Source organism: Pseudonaja textilis, chromosome 1, assembly GCF_049901715.1.
Source record: "Pseudonaja textilis isolate UNSWEBS1 chromosome 1, rPseTex1.2, whole genome shotgun sequence".
NCBI lineage: Eukaryota > Metazoa > Chordata > Lepidosauria > Squamata > Elapidae > Pseudonaja > Pseudonaja textilis.
Window position 1 is genome coordinate 233,379,519 of NC_141990.1, and position 19,298 is coordinate 233,398,816.

The 19,298-nt window shown below is 37.2% G+C and overlaps 1 protein-coding gene across 1 annotated transcript in view; it reads left to right on the top strand.

The window, feature by feature from the left end:
* MUC5AC (mucin 5AC, oligomeric mucus/gel-forming) overlaps nucleotides 1–15,002 on the top strand; it is a 95,443-nt gene extending 80,441 nt beyond the window's left edge. Inside the window, exons 40-50 of the mRNA XM_087920992.1 lie at nucleotides 133–227; nucleotides 1,382–1,413; nucleotides 1,728–1,908; nucleotides 2,608–2,712; nucleotides 3,676–3,716; nucleotides 9,028–9,141; nucleotides 9,280–9,378; nucleotides 10,173–10,298; nucleotides 11,970–12,021; nucleotides 12,735–12,846; nucleotides 13,644–15,002. Of these exons, the coding sequence (XP_087777118.1) occupies nucleotides 133–227; nucleotides 1,382–1,413; nucleotides 1,728–1,908; nucleotides 2,608–2,712; nucleotides 3,676–3,716; nucleotides 9,028–9,141; nucleotides 9,280–9,378; nucleotides 10,173–10,298; nucleotides 11,970–12,021; nucleotides 12,735–12,846; nucleotides 13,644–13,911 (1,225 nt within the window). The 3' untranslated portion in view covers nucleotides 13,912–15,002. The remainder of the gene's footprint in view (nucleotides 1–132; nucleotides 228–1,381; nucleotides 1,414–1,727; nucleotides 1,909–2,607; nucleotides 2,713–3,675; nucleotides 3,717–9,027; nucleotides 9,142–9,279; nucleotides 9,379–10,172; nucleotides 10,299–11,969; nucleotides 12,022–12,734; nucleotides 12,847–13,643) is intronic.
* Nucleotides 15,003–19,298: the final 4,296 nt, after the last annotated feature.

Genomic DNA, 19,298 nt, shown 5'->3' on the forward strand with positions numbered 1-19,298 from the left:
TTTCAAAAAAAGTTGGGTTGACCTTATATAGCTCATTCCTTCCTTTGTTCTTATCAGTTGCACACACTGTGTGGTTGTTTGTAATGTTGGGGTGCAACTACTACTCTAATTTGTGCTTCTTTTTTGTTGAAGTGGTCCTCCACAGACTGGAATAACAGAAGGTTGCTTCTGTAAAAATGGAACCAAACTCTTCAGTACCCACAGAGATATCTGTGTTTCTGATTGTGGTAAGTGTTCTTATTTAAGCAAAGGGAAGGATACCATAATGCAAAGGGACTGCTGGACAGACCAGCCAGCTAGATGTGATGTTAGTCATTTCCAGAAAAGAAGATCAGAAATTATTCATTGAAAGGAGATAATCACTTAAATAATAAAAGATGGATGGATCAAAACCCAAACACCCAATAACATGGACATGTGAAACATTTACCATAGATAAAGAGGCCCGATCTATATCTATCAACTGCAGTGCACAAAACTGAGTAAATGATCATGGACAATAAAGATCATTTGTATTAATATGCAGCATGTATAAAACCATAGTCTTCTGTCACACAGAGATGATTTTGTTCAACAGAGGATTTTTCCCTACACAAATACATTCTGAAAAGTGTATGATAATCCCTCCATAAATATCATTTAGCATGAATCAGCATCCTTACAAAATGAGGAATCTCTGTTATTATTTGCCCATGAAATCTACAAAATGGACACACAATTTTCCTTATGCATTGGATTCCATACATCTCAGCAGTCAGTAGCCCTTTGCTTTCTAAATAGGTTATGCCAGAGATATAACATGGTGTGTGTGTGTGAGAGAGAGGGGGGGGGGCTCCCTTATATAGACAGCTTCTTAAAGCAGCAGTACCCTGCTGACTCATCCTTAGTTCATCATTTTGGCTTACAGCCTTACAACAGCTGGTCAGCTATTAAATTTTCATTACCTTAATTACATGTCTATCCCTCCCATTAAATATATCAGGAGAGGTAAGTTGCAGATCCTATCAATTAAAAAATGTCCGTTTGTGAGACCCAAGAAGTGGGCCTTCTCATGTGCTGCTCCTTCCATTTGGAACATGAGTCCCCTGAGACTAGAGTAGATCTGACCCTTCTAGCCTTTCTGAAGGCCCATGGGTGTTTTCAGACATCAGACATAGTGTGTTAGGGGAAAATCTTAATATGCTTATTGCTTTCTCTAGACTGGTTTGGTTTCTCAGCTGCTGCATGTATTGCTGTATTTTATATAATGTTCTGTGTTGTTTTTAAATGTTATAAGCTATCTCCAGTGACTAGTATAAAACATAATAAAATATTATACATCAAATAATGAAACTTGAATGTTCTTCAGTGCAAAATATCATACATATACATTTTTTTCCAGGTTGTACTGGACCAGATGGTTTACCCAAAGTGGTACGTATTAACGCTTTTATTATTTCATAAAATATAGATGGGTGAAACTCTATGGGTAATAGGAGCTTTGGGGAAAATAATTTTTTTTCAAGACTTTTTAAATGTTTGGTGGGTTTTAATGAGGCAATATATGTATGTATGTATGTATGTATGTATGTATGTATGTATGTATGTATATATGTATGTATGTATATGTACAGCATATATGTATAGATAGAGCTATAGATAGATAGATAGATAGATAGATAGATAGATAGATAGATAGATAGATAGAGATAGATAGAGATTATATTTTAAAATATCTCTTTTCACAGCCTGGAGAAACTTGGATTAGCAACTGCCAGAAATGTACTTGTGAGGAATATTCGCTTATGGTACAATGTATTGAAGAACCGTGTCCTACCAAAGCTACTCCTGTGGAATGTTCTTTTGAAGGGTTTGTACCCATGACAATATTAACCCCTGAGGAAAAGTGCTGTCCTCAAAAGCAGTGTGGTAGGTACAATTTTCATCAATATTGTATTGTAAATGACCCACGCTAGCATTCCAGTTTTCATTTTGGAAATTCCCATTTATTAGATTACAGTGGCTGCTTCAATTTAGCCAAAGCTCTGAATTATAAATCATCTATTAGAGAAGTTAATCTGCCCGCTTCACAAATATTTGCTTTGAAATGAGATGTGCAGCAAATAAATTTAGTAACAAATAAAAATAGAATACTTTAAAAGAGAATATATTTGGCTCCAGATTGAACTGTAGGGTCCTTGGTGCTCTTTGAGCTTGGTATTTTTTTGCAGATGTTTTGTTATCAAACCAAGTAACATCCTCAGTATATACTTTTGATGTTAACTATTTGGTGCTGAAACGTCTCCAAGAAAACCACCAAGTTCAGAGAGCACCAAGAACCCTATAGATGCACTTTCTAGTCTCTACAAGGTCAAAAGCTAATGCTTATAGGATGCTGTTGATCAACTCACTGGCAATTTTTTTTTTTTTTTGATAAAAATGAAGTTAAACCATTTCACATTAAATTATAAAGACCACGGGTCAAATTTATATTTAAATACACAATGTACTGGATTCACTATAACTTAATCCACTCTTTGATTTGCTCTAGATAAAGTGATGCTAATAGATATTAAAATGTATTAATCCACTCATTGCTCTTCCTCCTTTGTATTTTTCATTCCGTAGTGTGCAACACTTCCCACTGTCCCAGGTCTAGTGACACCTGCCCACTGGGCTATGAATTAAAGAAGGAAAACTTGCCAGGAGGCTGCTGCATTAACACCACTTGTGGTAAGAATTGAGCCATTTTTAAAAGCAATTGCTGTATTGCTTTAATATTCTCCCCTACCCCATATTCCACTGCCTGCAAAAACACACAAAGTATATTCATCCTTTCCCATGGAAAGCCATTTCAGAGGAGATCTCTTTTTGTGGCCTTTTGGTATTTCCTGGTGTAAACTGATATTTGATCTACATCGGCTCTGAGATTAAGCATCCTTAATTCCTTATATGTGTCATTTCTGCTACTAGCCTGTTAGCAACATACAGTTTTAAAGGGACTGATTTTTTCTTCCATCTTTAAATCATGGGAGGACTGTCCCAAATAAATTGACTGACCTTGCTGAAAGATGATTCTAGCAAAGCTACTGTATGTTTCTGTCAAACATGCTACTTGTACAAAATACATATGGATGAAAGTAGTCTATTTCCAATCTGTAAAAATATGTTCTACCCCATCTCTACTTAATCTCTATTTAAAAAAAAACATTTTATCAACATTAACATTTGCAATTCAATGCATTATCATTTATGTCATAGAAAGAGCTATTCTAAATGAAGCATTCATTTTCACTGTCATTGGATCCTACTGCATATTGTTATGTATCAGAAAATGTACATAAATGTAAATCCAACAGTGGGTCTGAAACAGATCTTGCAAAATTGCTTAAGCTGTACTTGCTCGAAATATTCAGTACTGCAGCCCAGCATATATGGAGCTCACCCGGAAAAACTTTATTTGAGAGGTGCAGTGGATAAGATCAAATGCTTTAGAATTCCCATAGATTAAATTACTCAAATTTCCTACTCTGTACTGTGTGCTAAATAAACATTTTTTGTTACCACACACAGTCTTAAAAGGAAATCTTTAAAGAGCAAATTGTATCATTTTATGTCATTTTTCTTTCTGAGTTAATTTGATCTGTTGAGAACAAATGCTAAGATTAATTATAATATTATCTTTGTGTCCCACAGTGAAAGTACCAGGTTGTGTTGTCAATGGAACGTTCTACAGTGTAAGTAATTTTCATTAAAATGAAGAATAGCACCACTTAAATGACAAATTCAGGTCCAATGTTAAAAGTGTTTTTCCTATAGGAGACCATTTTTGTTTTTCCAGTTTGCTAAAGATTTTCAGGGATGACAGTGGTAAAATTCTTCCTTTTTGAAAATATAAAAGCCTGCTCTTATTTGCATTTCTTCTCAACCTTATTATTTATTTCATGTTTCTATCCTGTTCAACAAATGTAGTTCCCTTGCAGGAATACCATGGAATTAAAAACATTACACAATCCATGGTTAACCATAAACCACAACATACACCAGGATGATATCATTCATCAGTATTAAGAGTGAGAACAAAAGCAATTATAACACAGTACTCAAAATAACAGAAAGACCACAATAAAAATAAAAGCCAAATAGTTGGGAACTTTTAAAATAATAATAATAATAATAAAAAGATCTTTATTTTTATTTATTTTATTTGGTTGGTCAATTGCTTACAAGATAATAGGTATAAGTAAAAACATAGCTATGAATACATGGATACATGTAAGAAAAATAAAAGAAACAATAGGACAGGGACAGTAGGCACATTGGTGCGCTTATGCACGCCCCCTACAGACCTCTTAGGAAAGGGGTGAGGTCAATAGTAGACAGTTTAAGTCTAAAGTTTTGGGGGTTTGGGGAAGAAACCACTGAGTCAGGTAGAGTATTCCAGACATTGACCACTCTGTTGCTAGAGTTGTATTTCCTGCAATCAAGTTTGGTGCGATTAACCTTGAGTTTGTATCTGTTGTTTGCTCTTGTATTGTTTGGTTGAAGCTGAAGTATTCATTGACTGGTAGGACATTGCAATGTATGATTTTATATACTATATATAGATTGGACTGAAGGCGGCGTAGTCCTAGGTTTTCTAGGTCTAGAATTTCAAGTCTGGTGACATAAGGTATTCTACAATGAGTAGAGGAGTGGAGAACTCTTCCTGTGAAATATTTCTGGACTTTCTCAACTGTATTAATATCAGATATGTAATGTGGATTCTAGACTGATGAGTTGTATTTGAGTATTGGTCTAGCAAATGTTTTGTATGCTCTAGTTAGTAGTGTAATATTACCAGAGAAAAAGTTACATGAGATTAGGTTAACAACTCTTAACGCCTTTTTGGCTACAGTGGGCTTTAGCACTTAGATCATTAGAGATGAGTACTCCAAGATCCTTGACAGAGTTTGGATCATAACAAGGTCTTGACTATTCAGACTGTATTTTATTTGCTGATTTTATTTTGCCAATATGTAAGACTGAGCATTTATTTGTTGAGATTTGACGTTGCCATTTGTTTGACCATTCTGATACATAGTCGAGGTCTTTTTGAAGGACAGCAGTATTGTCTGTGGTGTTGAATAGCTTTACATCATCAGCGAAGAGAACGCAGTTGCTCTTAATATGATCACAGAGGTCATTTATGCAGAGTATGAAGAGAATTGGTCCTAGAACACTGCCTTGGGGGACACCACTGTTGACAGGTACAGAATCTGATAGGACGCTCCCAATTTTGACCATTTGTTTTCTGTTTCACAGGAATGCTTCTATCCAGTTATGCAGGGGTCCAGAGATACCATAAGATTTTAGTTTTAGGAGTAGTTTGTCGTGTACCACTGAATCAAAGGCTTTACAGAAGTTTATGTAGATTGCGTCTATTGCTTTGCCCTGATTGAGTTGTGTAGTCCATATGTTTTTGCAGTGTAAGAGTTGCAGATTGCAGGATAGTTTTTTTCTGAAACCTAATTGTTTATTAGAGAGTAGGTTGTTTGTCTCTAAGTGAAGGATAATGGATTGGTTAATAATTGATTCCATGACTTTACAGGTGATGCAGCATAAGGAGATTGGTCTGTAATTTTCAACTAGGCTGGGGTCCCCCTTTTTGAAGATGGGGATGACTGTGGCTTGTGACCATAGTTTTGGCAAGGAGCTGGTCCTGAAAGATTTTTCAAAGATTATGCTTAGAGGTTCAGCTATGTTAGTGGATAACTTTTTTGAGAAGTAGGCACATATTCCATCCGGCCCAATAGATAGAGATGGTTTTAGATTGCACAGTGCTTTTTCAACATTGTCTACTGTAAAATCGATATGTATTAGATCGTTGTACTTGTCTGTAGTTCTACTAGGAAATACTGGACATGATCCATTGCTGTTTACAAATACTGAGCCAAAGAATGTGTTAAAGAGGTTGGCTTTAATAGTATCATCGTTGCAGTCTTTACCATTAGGTCCTTTCAGGTGTGGGATGGACCTTGAGCCTTTTAGTTTGTTGTTTACAAAATTGTAGAAAGCGCAGATGGAATTGGTGCGTAGAAGGTTTTCCTCTTGTTTAATGTGATAATTGGTGCATTCAGTCTTAATCTGGTGGCATAAATTTTTGTATCGGCTTTGAATTTGACAACATGACCAGATTTGTTTTTCGACCAAAGTAATCTCTTTTTGGATTGAAGCTTCCTTATTGTTATGGGTAGTCTGTTTTTACTGGTTTTTGGAGTTATTATTGGTACATATAATTTGATGACTCTTTGACTTCAAGTAAAAATATGTTGTAATGGTCTTCAACAGTATTGCATCCAGTGAATAGAAATTGCCAATCAGGGGATGAGAGATCATTGTCTATACAATCATAGTTGCCTTTTTTGAAGTTATAATTGGGGATCGCATCATTGTGTTGATTTTTGTGTGGATGTATGTTGAGACAAAAGTCAATCATGCTGTGGTCACTGTTGGAAAAGAGTTCTTTAATTTGTATTCCGTAAATTGAATTCAAACTATTGCAGAATATGAAATCGAGGCAGTTATTAAGTCTAGTGTTGTTAGTTACTAGTTGTTCCAGTCCCAGGTTTGTTACAGCATTGTAGAAGGTTGCATGTATGGGTTCAGTTTTACATTCATTTAGGGTCCAGTTAATGTGAGGTAGATTGAAGTCACCAAGAAAGATAAAAGTGTGGGGGAAAGATGTTGCCCATGTTAGTAGTGAATTTAGCTTGTTCAATGTCATAATCAGGGGCTCTGTAACATAGTAAGAATCGAAATGTGATATTTAAGGACAGTTCACAGACGATGGTCTCAGGAAGAACAAGCTCTTGGGTAACTTGGATGTTTTTTAGATGTAAGGACTTTTTATAGAAGATAGCAATACCACCTCCTCTACGGATTTCACAATCTGATCGGTAAACATGATAGTCTCTTACTGTGGTAATGGAGTCAGGGAGAGATGTGTTGAACCATATTTCACAGACAGATATGATGTTGAATTTAGCCATATTTAGTAAGTGGAGAAATTCAGGTATTTTATTCACAAGGCTTCTTGCATTAAGTAGCTTGCATTTAAGGCCAGTTGTAGTTGGAATTGAGGTAGTTAGGGGCGTGCGTGCTTAGTTTTGAGTGATGGTGGGTTGGATGAGGTGGAGTTGGATGTGGAGTTGTGGGTTGTGTGACTTACTTTTGATACAATCAGTGTGGTAGTCAATGTAGAGATCCTTCTCTCCATTGTCTAGACGTCCTCTGAGTTCCTTGCAGAGTTCAAGGGGCGGATTCTTTGCAGTATGGATAAGTGTGGTCTTGAGTGAAGTTTTTTGTGGTTGGGATTGTTTTTTGCAATGGCGTTTATTGTATGAATGAATATCTGTTTGCTGGACTCATTTTTGCAAACAACTCTACAAAATTTGGGGGCCACCAAGCCATCATTGCATTTGGACTCAGGACCATCTCTGGTTATTTCAATGATATCTTCAGGAGAGATGTTTGTTGTATTCCGGTTACTTATGTTATTATGAACTTTGGTGATGTCATCTGATTCGTTGGTGTCTTCAAGACCAAATAAGATGGCATTTGGATGTTTTTGATCATGATGTCTCTGATGAGTAAGGGGATATCATTTGTGGAATTATTTGATGGGATAGTAATTATTTGTGGTTGTGGTTTGGTGGTTATTTTTGGTTGTAGTTGTGATTGTAGTTGAGGTAGTAGTTGTGGTAGTGGTTGTTGGGTTGGGATTTGTTTTGAGCTGATAGGTAGTTGCTTATCAGTGCTGTTTTTTTTTCAAGAGAAATTAGGCTTTCTTGTGTAATTGTTTCAAAAAGTGTTGCTAAGCGTTTTTCTATTGAGTGCATGAGTGATTCTATGCTATCAACTCTGTCAGGCAGGGTACTTGGTTTGTTTAGCTTAGGAAAACATGACGGACATAGACAAGGAAATGTATCTGATGCTTTTAGGAGATCAGCTACGTCTTTGTTTAAGTTTAAGCAGGCAAGGTGGGCTTGATTGTCACATAGGTAGCATTTGATGTTATTTTCACTTTCATTGATGGTTTTAAGACATTTGAAGCATGTACAGAAGTCTGGTAGATCATTGGTAGAGATATTATTTTGTTGTTGCTGTTGTTTGGTAGTGGAGGCATGGTCAATGACAATAGTACACTAAACAATTAGATTAGCTAATTAATGTGATAGGTAGACAGTTACTTAACGAATGTTGGTAATTAAAGCCACATTTTTTGGTTTTTGTTTTGTTTTTGTTTTAAAGAGGAAGTGTTGCTGTTTGATAGATTTGAATGAAGAAGATTTGAATGAGCTCACCAATCATCTACTTTGGAGTTTGGAAAGGATAAGATTTGAGTGGGGGTTTAGTGGAGGTTGTCCAATCAGCTGAGTGGAAATTAAACTCAGGCTGACTAATCCGCTGGGTGATTTAAATGAAGCTGGGTGATTTATATGGAGACTATCAATTCTCTGTGAGTCTCCTTTGTTCTTACCAATTAGTGGCTGTTTAGAATTATTTTTGGTGATTTGATTTAAATGGAGACTGTAGACATCATGCCAGTTCTTCCATTCAGAATTCACAATCAATCTCAGTTTCAAAAGTCAGTTTTCCTGAATAAAAACCTTTCTTCACACCTCTTCTTCTCGACTAGTCCCCCTTTTTTTCCTCCTTTTATCACCCTTTTCTCAAACTGCCATTTAACTTCCAGAGTTGGAGGGTAAAAACATAAATTAAGCCACTGCCGCTTAATCTCCACACTCACCCCTTCCACTCTGGAGTCTTCGCTTTTTAAGTTGTTTCTGACTTGGGTCCACAGTAAATCTTCAAGCTGTTTACCTGCTCCTTCCTCCCACTGAAAAATGCACTGCTGATCTTCACCTGGCATCTTAAAGATAAAAACACAAGTATCAAGCATAGATCTTTCTGAAGAACAGATCACAAGTAGATAGATCGTAGTAGTTCCAGGAATGAAATTAGGTTAGAATTATTTATGACTGTTTCACTTTTCTCCTTCTTCAGCCTGGGGCAGTCATACCAGCGGGATTATGCGAATCATGCATATGCTCTGAAAAAGGAGATCCAGAGAACAATGTGGAATGTGTGTTTCAAACATGTGACCAAAGATGCCCGCTGGTAAGCCACATTGTTCTTTTAAACAAACAAGAAAATTTCATGGCTTTCAAACTCTCTGAATCAACCCATCTACTCACTACTTATTTTAAAAAAAAGTTCTACGATTTTATGAATTTTTCCCATTTTTCTGAACTACAGGGTCACAAATATCAGAAAGTATCTGGACAATGCTGTGGCCGATGTGTTCAGTTTGCTTGTGTTCTGACACTGGATTCCTACCCGGCCCAAGTGCTCAAGGTAACTTGCAATTTTGCTAACTCCACTGTTCATCAAATTCACATTTAATCCACTCCTGTATCTAATGCTGATCCAATATTATAATCCTTTTTTTGTGGCAGTTTCTAAGCAAACACCAGGGTCATTAAGTGAACTAGTTGTTTGCTATGCACCATTTTTTGCCAAAAACTAGAAATAAATTCCAGCTTTTGGCAAAACCATCATAAAATGCAGTAACATGAGTGCAGGATGCTGCAAAATAGCCATGTATGTAGGCCAGTTGCCAAACACCTGAAATGTAGTCATATAATTGCAGGGGAGGCCCAGCTGTTGTAACTGTGGATGCTGATCGTTAGTAGCTTTTGAGGGTCCATTGTAACTTTGAATGGTCGCTAAGTGCCCAGTCGTAAATTGAGAACTACCCATACTGAGTTCCTGACAGGGTACACCCCTTTTTCAGGATTCCCCTGGATGGGTAGCCATAACTCAACCCCAGGCCAAGCTTCCACTGTTGGTGGGCGTGCCAAACCAACAGTTATCATCAAACTACATATGCGTCAATGTAACAAATTGCATTCATCATACGTTGAGGAATGCTAGGATCCAGCCAATTGCTGTATTTCTCAACTATCCAGATTTTTCACTTCTATCATTTCACATTTTGAGGACACCTCTACCTGAACTGCATGCCACCCTCCACCCCATTCCCAGTTCTGTTCTCTGAGAAATTAAGGAATTTATGATCATGAACTATTTTTATGTTATCTTCTAAAATAAATAAATAAATACATAACTACAATTGTGGCTATTTTCAGCCAGGAGAAACTTGGTACCCACCAGGAAACAACTGTACTGCATATGAATGTAATCTTTTTGAGAACCAATATATTCCTGTCTCTATCAAGAGAGAATGCCCTCCGTTTGATCCAAATTGCCGGCCGGTAAGTTTCACTGATCCAACAGTCTTTGTTTTATCGTATTTGGTTCTATGCGATGAAAATGGATTTTATCAAAAGATTAATTTGGAATTAATTGGGTTTATTATGGAAGGTTTACAACTGAACTGTATCAGTTGAATTTAAGCAAAAGCTTCAGCCATAATCTGACATTCTGTTGCTAAAATATGTTGTGATATAAGCAGCTCTATAAAACTGTAAACTAATTGGCTGCCTTTGTCAGTAGTACCCATCTTTAGTGCACTAAAGGAGACAATATATTCAAAGCAAAGTGAATACTGACATAGAGAATTAGTAAGAATGTTTCTGTTGTTGTTTCATATATAATATTTATAGAAGAAGTAGATGCATCAAGATATATAATATCCTTTTAGGATTGTCAACCAAATATTGTTCTTTAGCTAAACTAAACCAGTTAGCCATGCCTGACACACTTGTAAGTGGATCATAAGCTTTCTAACAGACAGGAAACAGCAGGTGAACCTAGGTAGAATCACATCAGATACCTATACAATTAGCACAGGGGGATCCCAGGGCTGTGTGCTTTCTCCACTTCTCTTCTCTCTCTGTACCAATGACTGCATCTCAAAGGATCCCTCTGTTAAAGTACTGAAGTTTGAAGATGATACAACAGTGATTGGTCTCATTCGAGACAATGACGAATCTGCATACAGACAGGAGGTTGAACAACTTGCCTTGTGATGCAGTCTTGAACTGAACACACTTAAAACTGTAGAAATGATAGTAGATTTTAGGAGGAGCCCTCCTACACTACCAGCACTCACAATACTAGATAACACAGCAGCAACTTGCTCCTTCAAGTTTCTAGGTTCTGTAATACCTCAAGACTTAAAATGGACACCTAACATCAAATATGTCATCAAAAACACATAAAAAAATGTTCTTCCTGCGCCAGCTTAGAAAGCTCAGGCTGACCCAGGAGCTGCTGATACAGTTCTACAGAGAAATTATTGAGCCTGTCATCTGCACCTCTATAACTGTCTGGTTTGGCACTGCAACCAATCAAGACAAATACAGGCTTCAACGGATAGTTGGAACTGCAGAAAAAACAGTTGCTACCAATCTGCTTTCCATTATATACTGCATGAGCCAGAAAGAGGGTTGTGAAAATATCTATAGACTCCTCGCATCCTGGACATAAACTGTTTCAACTTTTACCTTCAGAACTATGCTATTGGGTGCTACATGTCAGAACAGCTAGACACAAGGACAGTTTTTTCTCCCATGCCATCACCCTGCTAAACAACTAATTCCCACAACACTTTCAAACTATCATAATACTTTCTAACTACCTAGAAAGGCAGAATTACCATCTTCCCTATTACCTATCTCCTTATGACTATAGCTTTGTTATGATTTATATTGTTTACTTAGTGTCCTGGTATGATTTATGTTGATTGCTTGTTTAGTATCCATGACTATCACTAAGTGTTGTATCTAATATTTTGATTATGATAATGATCTATCACTATTGTGGTGTGTACACTGAGAACTAATGCACCTGAGATAAATTCCCTGGTCTAATCACACTTGGCCAATAAAGAATTCTAATGTTAATCCTACATGATATCCCTATGGAGGGAAATGGTGGTTTTAACACCATAAATTAAAATCTGAAACATTTTATTTTTATAGGAGGATGTGCAATTCACTGATGATGGATGTTGCAAGTGGTGCAAACCTCAACGTAAGTTATGCAAGTTATATTAGCATAAGTCAAAAAATTCAAATTTGTATCAGTGATAAAGGCATCTTTTGTGCTGCTATAGATGCTATTATACACCTTTCAGATGGCACTGGACTTCAATTCCATTCAAGCCCACTTATTATAGTTGGTGGGCAAAGTGGCTAGGATTTGTAGCCACACAATTCTGTACAGAAGCAAATTGACATGGTTATCATCGCTTGTCACATACATGCACACATTATACAGATAACCTTTGAGTTACAACAGTTAATTTAGTGACTGTTCAAAGTTAAAACAGCACTAAAAAGATGACATGACATTTTTTCACATTTATTACCATTACAGCATCACATGGTCAAAATTCAAACACTTAGCAACTGGTTCATATTTATGATGGTTGTGGTCCTGTGATCACCTTTTGTGACCGTCTGACAAGCGATGTCAGTAGGGAAACCAGATTCCCTTAACAACTCTATTGCTAACAACAACTGCAGTGATTCACTGAATAACTATGGCAAGAAAGATTGTAAAATGGGGCAAAATTCACTTAACAATTGTCTTGCTTAGCAACAGAAATTTTAGGCTCAATTGTGGTTGTAAGTTGAGGACTACCTTGTACACGTACGCTTTATTTTTTTGTTTGTTTGTTTGCTTTATGCTTGTGATCAGAGACTCAATTTCTTTTATTGTTTCTCTTTTCTTCCACTCTCAAGCGCTGAAACTCTGTGGAACAATGAATATCACCAAAACAATAAAACACAATGGCTGTGAATCTTCACCAATTGAAGTAACATACTGTAAAGGCCAATGTGACAGTTTTTCAATGTAAGTAACCTTGAATTTTATTGCATCTTTGCTAACTTATTGTGAAATAACTGTTTAGCAAATCTTCACATGCCACGATATATGAATGCAAAGAAATTATCTAAGAAGAAATTATCTCTTAGGATATCTGCAAAGCAGTCCAGATGCCATTTTAATTTCATCTTTCAGCATTTGAAATGGAGGTTCATCTAAGACTCAATTCCTCAATTGCTGATGCATTGCCCAGCATCTTAAATTATTCCAAATGAAGATGAAATTCTACTTAAGGTAGATTTAGATGGATCAGGGTACAGGCCTAGCTCCCATTCCTTTAGGAAAAAAATGGCAAATGATCCACAAAGGAGAGATGTGGTGTCTGGCAGAGGCCAAAAGAAAGGTAGCAGCAAGCAGGTGAGTGAGAGGAGAGAGTGGCAACAATGAACAAGGAGGAGGGAAGAAAAACACTATGGTGGCCCATCAACATTAATAATCTGAAGGACCCCAAAACTGATTGCATTGATAGAGGTAGTGTAGGTCAGGAGTCTCCAACCTTGGCAACTTTAAGACTTGTGGACTTCAACTCCCAGAATTCATCAACCAGTTATGCTGTGAGGAATTCTGGGAGCTGAAGTCCACAAGTCATAGAGTTGCCAAAGTTAGAGACCCCTGCAGTTGGTTATAATGTTTTGACTCTCCAAAGCAATGCAAATGACATTGAAAAGACAAAAATCTGATGAAACCAAATAATGGTCGGTGAAGGGTAGTGGACTTCATCTTGCGGCAGCTCATCTCAATCTCAACTTGCTTTCACCATTCAGGTATTCCTATAAAGCAAACACAATGAATCATACATGCCACTGTTGTCAAGAGCAAAAAACTACAAAGAAGCAAGTGACCCTGATTTGCGCCGACGGGTCCACTTTGGAGTATTCTTACCTCCATGTTGACGAGTGCGACTGTATCAAGAGTGAATGCAACCATTTGCCCACTTCGACACCAGTTCCGCAAGAAGAGTTCACCTTCCTATTACAGGAACAGCAGCAGCAACTAGAACAGCAGCAGCAGAAGAAGAAACAGCAAGAATAAAAGCTGCAGCAGGAATGAAAGGGACTCTCAGGACCAGTCTTAAACATTTTCAAAAAGTGGCCCAGAATTGCATAAAAGTTAAAATGTAATAAAATGTACACATTATGCTCAAGCAACATTCAACCAAATATTTCCTCTGTCTACTCTTCAAGAAAAGGTTTTCTCTTCTGCATGCCAAGCTTGTTGAAATGTCCTGACCTTTTCTTGGGTATAGGCTCAACTGAGACTATATGACTGAGTTGGGGGAGGGGGGGAAACCTTGGAAGTGGAGGGAAGAGGGCTTGGTGTCAATAATTGGAATCGGGGGAGGGGGTGAAGAAATAAAAAGGATGTATTGGTTTGGTTTGGGAATCTTCTCTTGAGAAGTGACAATTCCTGCATTAAGTGACAGATAGTACCATTTTATTAAGACTGGTGGAGTTTTTAGCATTAGCTGACAGAAGCCAGACAAGATCTGGAAACTGAGTAGGATTCATCTCTGTTGCATGTGACAAGAACATTGGTTGATATTTGCTAAAATGGCAAGTGCAGCTCTCAGTTCTCTGTCATAATTTTTCTTACCGTGTTTCCAAATTCCTTTTTCTACAAACTTCATTTTTTTCCACTCTTTCCAAATATGAAAATAATGATGTCAGATTTTTTTGAAGATTTAGTACTATTTCAACAAGGGCGGCGGGGGGGTGGGGGAAACATGAAGTATGGCTGCTGCTGCTGCTGCAGAAGACTGTTTACATGATACCATCAGCATAGTAGTTGTATGAGGATCTGGATTATTTTTATAATTGTTTACAGAATGGACTAATATAAATATATGCACACCAAAAGGTCGTTGGAGAATGTTTGTAAATCAAATAATATATAACAATACTATAACTTAGAATTTCTGTTCTGAGTTAGTGAATTGTTTTCAAACATCTAATTACTATTTATTTGTTTCCAGAAAATAGATTTTCAGGGATATTTTCTTTTGAATAAGGGCTTTACTGTCTGTCAACTAATGCCTGGTTGAGGGAAAATTTCATCTTTTATACTTATTATTTGTTGCTCAACAAATAACTAGATGATTAATAAAATTACAGTATTTTGCAGGGGATACGCTTCTTGTTGTCAACTGCACCATACCAAATCATTATCTCATTTCACTTCATTAGTATTATACTTTAAATAGCCAAAGAGCATGGTTGTTCACATAACAATGTTACTCCTATAGTCCCATTAATAATTCTACACTGCTTAATGTAGAATTGCTTCTACATAATTCTGCATTGCTTAACACAAAAATTACCATCATCCCCCAACTTCTGTGCTGCCTCATTGGATTGGTGGGAAGAGGGTAGAGTGGGTTGACTATATTCCAGAGTACAGGTAATCCTCAATTTACGGTCATAATTGAGCCAGATTATAGCTATAATTCATTACAGTTATATTAAATGGGTAACCATGTGACTGTTTGCAGGATTCATTCAGTGAACACCCTATATTCATTAAGCAAATCTATTCGATTCAATTGGCATTTTTTGCTGAAAACTGGAAATAAATGCCAAAAAAACAACAAAAACCCATCAAAAATTGTGATCATATGACTGGAAGCTACTGCAAACCACTATAAATGTGAGCCAAATGTGAGCCAGTTGCTAAGCATCCAAAATCTGATCACATGATCAGGTTGGGGGATATGGTTGGTGGAACTGCAAAATTGTGTCGTAAGTACCTTTTGGGGGGTCTAATATAATCTCAAACAATTGCTAAATGACCAATCATTAAGCAAGGACTACCTGTACATACTCTCAATGAAGATCATCGCAGATGCCCAGCTAAAGCAAGCAGGCACCAACACTGAGCAATGGTGATATAGAAAGATGCCAGAGGCAGATGATCACTTTAGTGATAATAGCAAAGGCTTTGATTCATATTGCGTAGGAAGTCAAAGATAAACCCTCCTGTATTTTTATCAAGAAAACCACATGGATAGAAATTTTATTTCATTAATCAAATGTATATGACCACCTATCTCATTGAAGGTGGTTGATGCCAAATAAGGGGCCCCTCAGGTTGGATGGCACTCATATGCTACTAAGAAAGAACAGTGGATATTTCACTAATAGCAATAGCACTTAGACTTATATATCACTTCATAGTGTTTTACAGCACTACAACAATCTGGGTCCTCATTTTACCAACTTTGGAAGGAAGGAAGGCTGAGTCAACCTTGAACCGCTCAGAATCAAACTCCTGGAGTAAGCATGAGTTAGCCTGCAGTACTGTACCAGCTCAGTGGTTATGACATGGCTAGATTAAAATCTTCTGGACATCTAGGGATTGAAGTTGTTACACAGGAAAAGAAAATCTAAAGCAACAAAGACAGAATTACACTAGGAACATGAAATGTAAGAAACACAAGGAAGTTCAGCACAGTGAAAGATGAAATGAAACAATTACAAATTGACAAAGTAGGCACCAGCAAATTGAGAGGGACTGAGATGAGACACTTTCAGTCAGAAGATCATATTCTTTATTACTCGGCACATGAAAAACAAAGAAGAAATGTCTTGCTTTCATGGTGAGAAAGGATAGAGCAAGAACAGTATTTGGCTACAACACAATCAGTGATGAAATAATGTCGAATCAACTTTGCGGACAATCCTTTAATATGATGATCAATCAATATTGAAGTAATCAGCTTCTTTTTCTTCTACATCAGTAGAAGAAAATCAATAGAACATGCAAGCAAGATGTGCTGCTTGTGATTGGAAACCTGAGTGCCAAGGTTGGAAATATGAAAGAGGAAAATATAGTTGGATTGTGTAGCTTAGGAAATAAAAATGAAGCAGGAGGCTGACTTATCCATTTTTGCCACCACAAAATTTTTTCATAGCTAAAAAGGTCTTTGAACAACCAAAATGATGCCTTTATATATGGACTTCACTAAAGTGAATATATAGAAATCAAATTGTTTATATTGTTGCTAAGAGGAGGAGGAAGAGCTCAATTATAGCATCAAAGCACGGCCAGGAACTGATCACAAATTGCTCAGGTGCAAATTTTAGGTTAAGCTACAGAACATATATCCATCATTTTTCAAAGAGAGCTTTAAGAATAGCTCTGAAGTTTTGCACTTCATTGGTAGAGAACCAGAGGAATTCTGAAATGAACTCAAAGAAGTTTTTAAGAATGAATGTAAAAGGAGACTGTCGAAAAAGAAAAGAAAAAAAGCACACCTGTTAGAACAAACTGTGGAAATTGCCAAGAAGAAAAAAGAACTCAAAGCCAAGAAAGACAAAAACCTCAGAAAGGAACTTAAAAGGTTTCAGAGAGCTGTTAAAAGAAACAAGAAATTATATTACAGCAACATCTATAAAGACATTGAATTTGGAAACAGACATGGGAAACAAAGAAGTCTTTCAAAAGATCTCTGAACTCAGAAAAAAGTTCCAGCCTTGAATTGGTATGCTACAAGATGCCAAAGGACAAATAGTAACAAATTATAAGGAGACCAGAGGAAAATGGAATGAATATAATGTTATATATATGAATATATATAACACTACACAGTAGAGATATCAACATCCAAGATACTTTAGAACAGTGGTCGCCAACCAGTGGGCCGAGGACCACTGGTGGTCCATGAGAAAATTTTGGTGGTCCACAGAGAAATGCCTCCCCAAAGCACTCCCCCCAAAGCAATTAATCCAGGCTGTGCGGGAACACAAGGCTGCACCGCCCACATGGCCTGTCCACCCACTGGTCCCCACCCTTCAGCCAAGCACAAATCTTACCTTGAGTAGAGCCATGCGAGCTGGAACTGAAAGGTCAGACCAATGGCGGGGAGGGAAATCCACCCCAGGGTGGCTTGCTGATGTTAGTGGGAAAGTCATCCTGGAGCATCTCCTCCAGTGCATGGCAGGCCAGTGCACTCAGGTGGAGAAGTAGCTGCTCCGGGATGACCAAAGGGTCAGTCCTGTGACAACTTTAGCTCTGGAATATGGGACCGACTTTCCCACCAACATCAGCAAGCCACAGTCAGTCAAAATTCATATTAGTGGTCCGCGGGATTTAAAATTATGAGTTTGGTGGTCCCTGAGGTCCAAAAGGTTGGCAACCGCTGCTTTAGAAGATATTTCTCACTTAGAGGAATGTCTAGTACTAAAAGATGAAATTAAATTTACCCTCTGGTCATTGCCAAATTAGAAGGTTTATAGGAACTGATGGTATACTCACTGAAATATGGCAAGCAACAGAAGAAGAACTGGTCAAGATTCTAACCAAGCTATGCTAGCAACTCTGAATAATGGCATGGTGGTCAATTATTGGAATTCCAATATTTTAAAAGGGAGCTTAACAAAGTGTGTAACCTATTGTATAATATCCTTCATTGCCACTGTATGGTGAGAACTTTGCAAAGCAGAAATGGCTCCAGTTCAGCAAAGAAGTGCAACAAGATTGCATACTCTCTCCTTATTCAACCTGTATGCTGAATATATATTAGGGGAAGATGGATGAAATTCATGACGATTTAGCCCTAACCCATTCTTTCAAGTCTTCTAATGGTGAACTCATCGTTGCTATAACTGAGATCATGTGCCTTGCTATTGGTTACCCTTGTCTTCTCTTTCCTTCTGCTTTTTCCAGCACTGGAGCCCTTTCCAGAGGGCCAGGTCTTTGCATAATGTGTCCAAAATAGGATAAATTGAACCTGGTCATTTATGCCTAAGTGAAAACCTTGGGTTGATTTGTTTGATGATCTCTGGTTTGTTTTCTTGGCTGTCCACAGTATTTTCAGGAGTCTTTTCTGACTCCAAAGCTCAAAGACATCAATATTCTTCCTATCCTGCTTTTTAAAAGTCCAGCTTTCACTTCCATAGAGTATCCCAAGAAATATCATGGTTTGCACAATACTGATCTTTGCAAGTATAAATTTTGCCAAGGTCTTCCTGGCCACTCTACTAAGTGCTAATCTATGGATTATTTCTTGACTGCTTGTTCCTTATTTATTTATTTATTTATTTGATTTGATTTGTCAATTGCTTACAAAATAATAGTATAAGTATAAACATGAGTAAGAATACAGAAAATAGATATGATTAAATGGGGACAATAGGACAGGGACGGATGGTGCACTTATGCATGCCTCTTAATTTTTGTTAATGTTTGATCCCAAGTTGTGGCTTGTCCACCACTTCAATAACTTCATTATCAATTCTAACACTGGTTGTTCTACCTCTTGTCATTAGTTTGATCATCTTTATATTTAACGTTGTTCAAAAGATAAGAGTTGGAAAATATCCCAGCTATGTCTTTCCTAACAGTAAACTGGACGGACTAATGGTTTGACTCAGCACAAGAAAATTTTCTGTGTTACATTGGTAAAAAATTTAGTTGGGCACGGA